The sequence below is a fragment of the Lolium perenne genome, chromosome 4 (genome assembly GCF_019359855.2).
Source record: "Lolium perenne isolate Kyuss_39 chromosome 4, Kyuss_2.0, whole genome shotgun sequence".
NCBI lineage: Eukaryota > Viridiplantae > Streptophyta > Magnoliopsida > Poales > Poaceae > Lolium > Lolium perenne.
In genome coordinates this window covers 111375421-111384825 of record NC_067247.2, presented here as the reverse complement: position 1 = coordinate 111384825, position 9405 = coordinate 111375421, and the positions used below count along the sequence as shown (strand labels likewise).

At 47.9% G+C, this 9405-nt stretch overlaps 1 protein-coding gene across 1 annotated transcript; it reads left to right on the top strand.

Moving 5' to 3' along the window:
* Positions 1–1665: 1665 nt before the first annotated feature.
* Positions 1666–7168, top strand: LOC127302981 (protein AMEIOTIC 1 homolog). Its single transcript, XM_051333714.2, has 10 exons — positions 1666–1750; positions 2933–3089; positions 3196–3272; positions 3375–4432; positions 4535–4619; positions 5201–5263; positions 5534–5596; positions 5804–5887; positions 5975–6520; positions 6632–7168. Exons 1-10 carry the CDS (start codon positions 1682–1684, stop codon positions 6767–6769), a joined length of 2340 nt encoding a protein of 779 aa, XP_051189674.1. The 5' UTR covers positions 1666–1681; the 3' UTR covers positions 6770–7168.
* Positions 7169–9405: the final 2237 nt, after the last annotated feature.

Genomic DNA, 9405 nt, shown 5'->3' with positions numbered 1-9405 from the left:
TGGGACCAAAAATGTTCTAGAGTTTTGAAAAGGGCCAGTTAGACCAAAGAAGTCGGCGAGACGCGAGTGAGCAGGGGCAGCAGAGCACGCACACGCCGCCCCATCGGACGATCGATCAATCTCACACCCCGGATCCAGCGCGTGCAGTGCAGGCATTCCCTCCGTGGACGTGGAGGGAGTGACATTCCGCCTGACTGCACGGCAGGCTGCGGAGCTGTACAGTGCCAGTCCTTAGCGCTGCACTGTCATTAACAGCACGGTAATAATTGCAACTGTAGTTGGTGTGTGTTTTACTCCTACTCTTTTTGCCGCCTCCGGTGGCCAAAATTCGTTTTCGAGCCGGGACGCCACGCCGCTGACACGACCGGCCCACCGTCGTCCCCCACCAGGATCTGATCGCCGGGCCCACGCTGCAGCGACCTTCGTCGGACACCCTGCAAGGTCAGCACAGCACGGCCGCTACAGTGTCGGCGGCGAACGGCGTAACTGACCAGTTTCTCGATCTCTCCGAATCTCCCTACCTCTCTCTCTCTCTCTCTCTGCGCAATCCTACTACAGCACAGCGCCATCGATCTTCCCCTGTCACAAGTCACACGCACACTCTCTCTCTCCTCCCTCGCTTTAATTCTCTCTCCACGTAGCAGCAGCAGCAAGGTCTCGCACGCACTCTCGCTATTTAATCTCACTCACGCCAGCCAGATCAACAGGGGAGGGAAGGGAGGGAGAAAACCCACAACCCCGCGATGAACTCGCTAGCATAGCGCCACCCAAAATCTCCCTCCTTTCGGATCCGCTACTATTATTCCCCGCAAAATCCAACCCCCCCCCGTTCCACCCCTCAACTATCTATTCACTCCGGCCCCGTCGACCCGGCGCGCGCCGCCTCTCCTCCGAAGAAGCAGCGGCGGCGGCAGCACGGTGAGTCGGTGAGTACGTGCTCCGTGGTTTTTTTTTTTCGAAATCCCGATCTCTTCCTGCCGCTGCGTTTTCCGGCTGTTTTCTGCGGCAGATCCGTGCTCCGATCCTTGTGCGCTAGCTGATTTCGAAAGCGCCGTGATTTTCCTCCTACTTTTTGGTGTGTTTTCTCGTGTCTTCGGGGCCTGGGACACGCGCGCATGCACGCGGCGGCGCGGATCGGCTCGTACCCGCGCGGCGCGAGTCCATGGCAGCCGCAAAGCTGCTTTGATCTGCCCGCGAAAGCGTCGAGTTTCCTCTCCCCCATCCCCCTCCCATTTCTGCTGGTTTTTCCGCTGCTTTTCGAGGCCCTCCCCGTCTTTTTCCGCTCACTGCCACGGCGAGCCGTCCTCGCCGACGCAGCACTAGGTACGCCTCGCGGCACGATCGGCCACATGCCCCGCTGCTGCTCGACGCAATGCCGCGCCTGCTCGAGCGCCCGGCTCGCCGATCATCTGCTCCCCTACGTGTTTCGACGACCCCGTCCTGCTCGTTCCGGCCCATCTCCCCGTCTTCCCCGTACGCCTTTTTGCATGAACGAATCGGCCAGTGTTTTTCTACTTTTTGCGCAAATCCGCTGCGGTTTTACTCGCGTCCTAGTTCCTCAATCACACGATGGATCGACATGCGGTTGGTTAATCCTGGTGTTTTTGCTGTGGCGGCAGGCAAGGGAGGCTCTGATCGACGCGCTTCCGAGGAGGAGACTCGGAGGAGGAGGAGGACGCAGATGGACACGGAGATGACAGCGCCTCCTGCATCCGCGGCCCCGCACCTGCAGCAGCTCGACTCGCCCATGGTACATTCGTACCACAACGAGCATCACTTTTTTCCTGCCGCGGTTCTTTCGCTCTTCTGTTCTGTTGGATTTGGATCGCTCTACTTTTTCATCTGTCTGTTCACGTTACGGTACATAGGCTGGATGGGATGTTTTATGCTTCGCTGTCAGTTTGCTACATCACTCAAGTAGGTGGATTGATGGCTTAGTTTCGTGGTGGTAATATGATCCTGCTAATTAACTTGTTACTACACCTGCACGCAATTCCGGCGATTTAACTAGTTTATGTGTTGTTGCCAAATTTAGTTAGAAAACGAAACTGGAGTGGATTGCAGATGCATTGCAAATCCAGGCCCCCATGCTAAATTGGAAAGTGATATCCCAATTAAAGGAACACAATGCTGTTTGGAATCAATAATGTCGAGAGTAGGAGTAATTAAAGATGCTCCCTACTGCTTGGTGTTAGGGTGCAATTAATCTCAGGTCAATTGTAATGGTCCATCTATGAAGCATGCACCTGTACATTTGGGTCTTTTGTGCAATTCATCCTTGATGAGCATTTTACAAATGTGACTTAACTTGTCATACTGTACAGGATTTCAAATTTGCAGCCCAACACTGAATGTGCTTCACATTGGCAAAACAAGGACCCACAACTAGGCCACTCACGTTTTCTGTACTGATCCTTGCTAATCCCACCTTTAGCAACTATGCTGTTGATTTTTTGTTACTCCATTAGTTTTTTGACGCAACTGGAAATCCTGAATTGCACAAGGTACTTAAAAATGTCCGGAAAGCTCTGTTTGGACGATATGCTGACGCTGGTAATGTAATTAGATTTTGTTGTCTCATCGTCCGGGGTCTGAACATGCATGTATCGTCCTGAATGGTATCAATTCTGAATGATGAATTTTGCCGCAAGCTTCGTATATGGAGGAGAGCAGACCAACCACACCTTGCAGGCCAAAGCCAGTCTCAGCTTTGTCAGATTGTCATAGAAAAACAGGAAACAACATATTCTGAATGTACACTGGTATATGTGATGTTGATGTGTGTCCCTCTTTCGCAAGACTAGCCCATCCCATCCCACGCACATGCACTGCACGTCCACTCCCCAAGAGCATTTCCATTTCAGTCTTACTGTGCTTTTTACACGAATATACATCTGCATCGCCTGTTCTGAGACTGCATAACCTTTTGCAGAGGCCACAGGTGATCAAGTTCTGCTACAGGAAGAGGCCTACATGCCTCAGCAGAAATGGCAAGGATGATAGCAGCCAGGACCCCGTGACCCAACCCCCCAGCTCGCCCTTGAGCAGACAGAGCCTGTCCACGCCTGCCGTCGCCACCTACCATGCTGGTGAGCAATGCTGGTCTCCGACATACGGTTTTTGTGCAATCCTCCATTCCTCTGCATGTCAAGTTGTTGATATTATGATTTTCACTTGCTGATTTGGTGTGATCAGGAGGGTTCTACGAGATCAACCACGGGATGCTGCCTCCCAGAACACCAATCCATCTCAAGTCCATACGCGTTGTACAGGTGAGGATTCTGTTTTCTCTATATCGCTCACAGGTTTTTTCCTGAAGAACCAGGTGTTTGATTTGGTTTGTCTCTGATGTGTCTTTTCTGCTGGGTATGCAGGTTAGTGAGTACACGAGCCTCGACGTCACCGTGAGCTTCCCGTCCCTCCTGGCGCTCCGGAGCTTCTTCTCCTCATTCCCGGCGCCCAGCGCCGGGCCGGAGCTTGACGAGCGCTTCGTCATGAGCAGCAACCACGCCGCGCGCATCCTTCGCCGCCGTGTGGCCGAGCAGGAGCTCCAGGGCGAGATGCACCAGGACAGCTTCTGGCTTGTCAACCCCCGCCTCTTTGACTTCAGCGCCTCGTCCCACCCAGCAAATCTACCTGACGCGCTGTCGTCGCCTGAAGCTCCACCGGCTCAGCCGAAGGTGCCTGTACCCAGCTGCCGCCTCCTCGAGACCTTGAAGTGTGATGGCGCCGGGTGGGGCGTGCGGCGCCGCATCAGGTACATTGGCCGGCACCGCGATGCTTCCAAGGAGGCCAGCATCGGCGGCTACGAAACAGAGGCAAGCGTCAGGGAGCAGCAGCGTCCGGCACAGCAGGAGGATAATCGGAGCTCTGTCTGCGGCAAGAGGAAGCGGGACGAGGCAGAGAGAAACAACGACAAGCCCAGCAGAGAGCGGAGGGCGAAAAAGACCTACAAGAGTCCCAAGAAGCAGAAGAAGCGCCACGTTGAGTCTAAAGACGGCGACCCTCGGCGCGGCAAGGAGCGGTGGTCGGCCGAGCGGTACGCGGCGGCGGAGAGGAGCCTGCTCGAGATCATGCGCTCCAGCGGCGCCCGCCTCGGCGCCCCGGTGATGCGTCAGGCGCTGCGGGATCAAGCCCGTAAGCGCATCGGCGACACCGGTCTCCTCGACCACTTGCTTAAGCACATGGCCGGAAGGGTACCGGACGGCAGCACCGAACGGTTCCGCCGCCGGCACAACGCGGATGGCGCCATGGAGTACTGGCTGGAGCCAGCCGATCTGGCCGAGGTGCGACGGGAGGCCGGCGTGTCTGATCCCTACTGGGTGCCGCCACCCGGGTGGAAGCCTGGGGATGACGTGTCCCCGGTTGCCGGTGATCTCCTGGTTAAGAGGCAGGTGGAGGAGCTCGCTGAGGAACTCAATGATGTTAAAAGGTATCCATTTCTTCAACTCTCCACTCCAATTTCCTCATCTTGCAGTGCCTACTGGCTACAGTAGTGCAAATTAACTGATACCCCCTTCATTGTGATTGCAAGGCACATGGAACAGCTGAGTTCCAACATGGTGGAATTGGGAAATGAAGCGAAATCTGAGGCAGAACAAGCCTACAGTTCATGGAAGGTAACCATATGCCCTATTATAAGATCCTGTCGATTTCACTATCCAAGCATTTCCCCTCTGTTCTTTTTTTCTCTACTTCTGAGGAAAGGTGATTTCAAACTCATAAAGCTCTTTGTGGGATCAAAGACATAATGTTAACAGCATACATTCACCCCTAGAATAAGAACAAGTTAACAAGATAAACACACACACATGGGTATAGGTAGCAGTTTCTTCGGATGTTCTCTTTACAGTGCTAGTCCAAGTTCTGTTTTTGTGAAGCTTTTTATGGGTACATTAATGACAACGGCAAAGCTGGGACCTGCAGATGGTTGCCTCTTTAGTTCCTTCTGAAAGTGGAGTATATATCTGAAAAAACTGCTTATATTGAGAGGAAATAATCATTTTTTTAATATCCTTTCTTAACTGCACTTGTAATCATCTTTTATATTGTCTCCACACTGACAATGTCTAATAATAAGTTAAAAACTTTGTATTTGGTTAGAAATTGGTTTTATTGTTCTAGTCCTTCACTACAGTAGCTAAGTCACTCCTTTGCTTGCTTTGGTATACTACTAATTTCATTTGCATTTGTTTCTCAGGAGAAGTACCAGAAGGTGGTTAAGGCTAATGAAAAGATAGAGAAGCAGGTGTTTTCTTTGAAGGTAATTAAATACATACATGAAACCTCAGTGTTCCATCTTCAGAAATTATCAGTCCATTCCAAACTAAGCAAATAGCACTCCCTTCATTCCATAATTCTTGTGGCAGATTAAATGTATCTAGACACGTGTTGGTTCTTCAAGAGAATTTAGTATTAGTTGATCAACATTTTTAGCCGAACTCGGTATATTGTTAGATACCTGCGCTCTATTCTGGAGTCATGATTTGTTACCTGTAAGTATTAATATTCACCATGTATTTTTTAACTACAGGACACCTACGAGAATGTGATTCACAAAAACAGTAAGTTAAAGAAGGAGGTGCGGTCACTGAAGGTACACTCATGTTGCTAACTGACTTTCTCACTATTTTTATGGAGCACCATTGTTGCATTGCGAATTTGTCGTATCTATCTAACTAAGCCATGAATTCGCTCAAGAATGTATTGATTTAGTAAACCTGTTGTCTGCATTTTCTGCTGTAGATGTTTGCAGTACATTTTGACACTAACTTGTACTGAGATCAACTGGGTTCTTTTTCAGGATAAGTATGAGTTTGTAGTCGAAAAGAATGATAAGCTGGAGGAGCAGATGGCTTCTCTCTCTAGCTCCTTCCTCTCTTTGAAGGTAGGTAACAGAGAACCTGTTGCATAGAATTACTGCACTCCGTCTGCATTTGTCCTGAAGGCTGAAATAGCTGCCTCTTTCTGACAGGAACAATTTATGTTGTCAAGCAATGGAGATAAGCTGAAGATGGCAATAGACCAGGTGCCTTTGGCTCACAATGATGGCAAGCAGGCAATACCTATTGGTGGTAATAGTGGCCAGATCAGCCAGCGAGCAGATGTCACCGTCGTCCATGACGGCGAGAAGGGGACGACGAGGAAGAGCAGCTTCCGCATCTGCAAGCCACAGGGCACGTTCCTGTGGCCAAGCATGGGGTCAGGCACAGACATCAGCGGGGGAGGCAGCAGCGGCATCAGCATCGCCACCGGCGGGTCGCTCCCCCGCAGCGGCAGCGGTAGCTGCCCCGGTATCGGGCCGGGGCTCCCGCCGTCGTCCCGAGCCCCAGTTGAGGTGTTGATCGAGTCGCCGCTGGACGAGCACGTGATGGTCGGTGACTACTTCTCCACCCCGCCCTCGGCGTCGTCCAGCAATGCCACCAAGCTGCTGTCCCTGCCCAGCCCCAGGTCACCCCTCAAGCCACAGCCACTCTTCAGCGCCTTGCACTCCTTCGCCGGCCTCACTTTGCGTCATATGGTTAGTGCATGAGACAGACACTTTTGCTTGCGTTCATTCTTCAACTCCTTGACAAATCAAGGCAGCTCAGCTGCATTCCTGCTTGCTGATCTATGCATGTTTGGCACGCAGGATTCGCCGTCATCGCTGCCGTCGCCCTGCGGTGCTAGTCTGCTGCAGAGGGGGAGGATGGCCATGCCCAACGCGGAGGTCGGAGGGATCAGTACCGTGGGCACTGAACTGGCCCTCGCCACTCCCTTCTACTGCTGAGCTCCTTCCCCTGCATATGCCTGCCTAATGGCGTTTCTCTTACGATCGGTACGGTGATGATAGGATAAGATAAAAATTGCACAAACAAAACATAGAGAGGATAAGATAAAGAAAAAATAGATTAAGGAAAGTGAGAAAGATATTACATGATCTTGGTTATTGGTTACAGTTACACCTTGGTTTCTGTCGTAGCAGTTTGCACTTTTATTGGTCAGTTTCAGTCCGTGTCAAGGATGTAATTGGTTGATGACTTGCCATACCTCATGACTTCAGTGTGTCAGTTGCGTCGACTGCCCTTTTGTGACACATTTAAAGTGGATTGTGTCCGTTTTGTGGGCTCTTTCTGTTGCACTGATATATTCTCAGATTCAACAAGTTGCAAAATCTGATACATGACAAGCAGTACTGTCTCTGTTCTTTTTTAATTGCTACACTCATATTATTTCAATTTGATCACCATGCGACTATTTTTCCTTGCAAAGAAGATGATTCACACAACCATAATTTATAACTTATTACATTTGGAACACAAGTAGCCACCATGGGTGAAACCAACCAGTACTACCACTCTACGAGAAAGAAGGTGAGAACAAACACTTATGGGATGATGGTTGATTCAACAACTGAGGCCACACTTGAAACACCATTGTAAACAAGTGGCAGTTTTCACCTTCCAAGGAAAACACTTTCAAGGAGATGACACACATGCGCTGACATTAGCTGATCCAATCAATGAAGGTCATCAGGTAAAGGATGGAACAATTAAATGAGGGTCAGATCACGGATTTCCATCCTGAAATATAACAATGCAAAAACAGACCAACACTAATACTATATTGATGTACATATGGACCATGCCTGCATCTAGCGGACACAGAAACTCCTCATCTACTCGTAAACATGCCCTAATCCCTCCATTTAAAATGCTTAGGTGTTTTGATTGCAATCAGTTTATTTTTATGCCCTGCCTGATGATGAATTAAGTCTAACAATGGTGCCCTAAGCATGCTATCTTTTGATTAGGTTTTGTGTAGATCATGCTTATTGCTTATGTATCGTGTTAGGGCAAAATTATGTTGATGTTTTAAGCCTCGGATTTGCCCATCTATCATTCCAATTCCATGTAATTGTCAACTAATCGTGAATATCAAGTTTAATTACCCTAAATTAAAGTTTGATATCAAGTTTATGGCCTGGTTAACTACTTTTGATCATGCCATTGTTCTACCTTCGGTTTGTACAAGAAATTACCAATGTATTTATAACATCCCAGCACTTAGGGCAGACGCGGTGTAGTTTTAGAAATGGGTTTTGCATTGCATCACAAATGGGATAAATTCTCATGCTTACATGCATAAAACCTAAGAGGGGTCGAGATTTATCTCTCGCTGCAACTAGGGTTGAGTGTGGCGAGAGTGCGATGAATTTCGAAATGACCTCTTTTGAAACTAGGGAGGGGATTTGAATTTGAATTGATATTCAAATAATCAAAGAATGAATATGAGAAATCATCATATAGAAAGAATAAGAATTCAGAATCCAAAGTAAACAAGATATATATTATACAAGTCAATACTTTATATTAACACATAAATAAAGTTCAATAGAGAAACTTTGAGCTTTATTGATAATTTAACACACATACATTGTCTTTACAATATTCTTAATACAAGAATGAAAAAGAAGATGACCAAAATGAAATAAAAAGAAGATTACAAGATCTGAACTAAAGTAAAATCGTAATCGAAACTACTTCTTGATTCACATGATCTTGATCTTCTCTATTCTTGAATCCCTGCACACATCTCAACATAAATGGAAATAAGCAAGTGACAATGCCACTTGGTCAGCAAAAATAAGTAACCACTGTGATAATCATCATCTGGCCAAGCTTATCCACTGAGTCAGCCCCTCACAACCAAGCTGCATAGTCACAAGGTGACTCCCCACACTGATGAGGTGAAACAAGCACACATACAACACCTCACAGGTGTGCTGCCGAGCAGGCAAGCTCACAAGCTTGCTATAAATTGAACAGTGCACAAGCACAAACCATTCATCAAACCAAGCCATCAAGGTTTCAACAACAGCAGTAGTTCATCAAGAATCACTGGTTCATCCATTTCATCAAACAAAAACCATCACCAAATCTCAACCATGGTCACTTAAATCAAGAGCAAGCAAGGAGCTAGGAGGAGAAGGGCAGGTTGATCAAGATCAACCAGCAATACCTCTACCACAACAAAATACTTTGTCTAGGAGCTGGAACAAGGTATACCAAATACCTGGAGAAGATCCAGAGGATCCAATCCATATCATAGCAAAGCCAAAACATTGCATTGAACAACAATAGCTAATAATGTTTAGCATCATTTGGCCTGAACTAAAATCACCTGGCACTCTAAAAAATCATCAGTAGATAGATGATACCAGCCAATCAAGCATATTATACTTCAAGACAAGAAGCATAACAAGGAAAACTTAATTAAGCAAGCACCAGATCTTATAAATGATCACCAAAGAATACCTAGAGGTTATTTTTGATAGAAACCATCAGACTAATAGGCAAGCTATGTATTATAACTACTGCCTATATATTGTTTTCAACATCAAAAAGGACAACATTGGCAATCAAT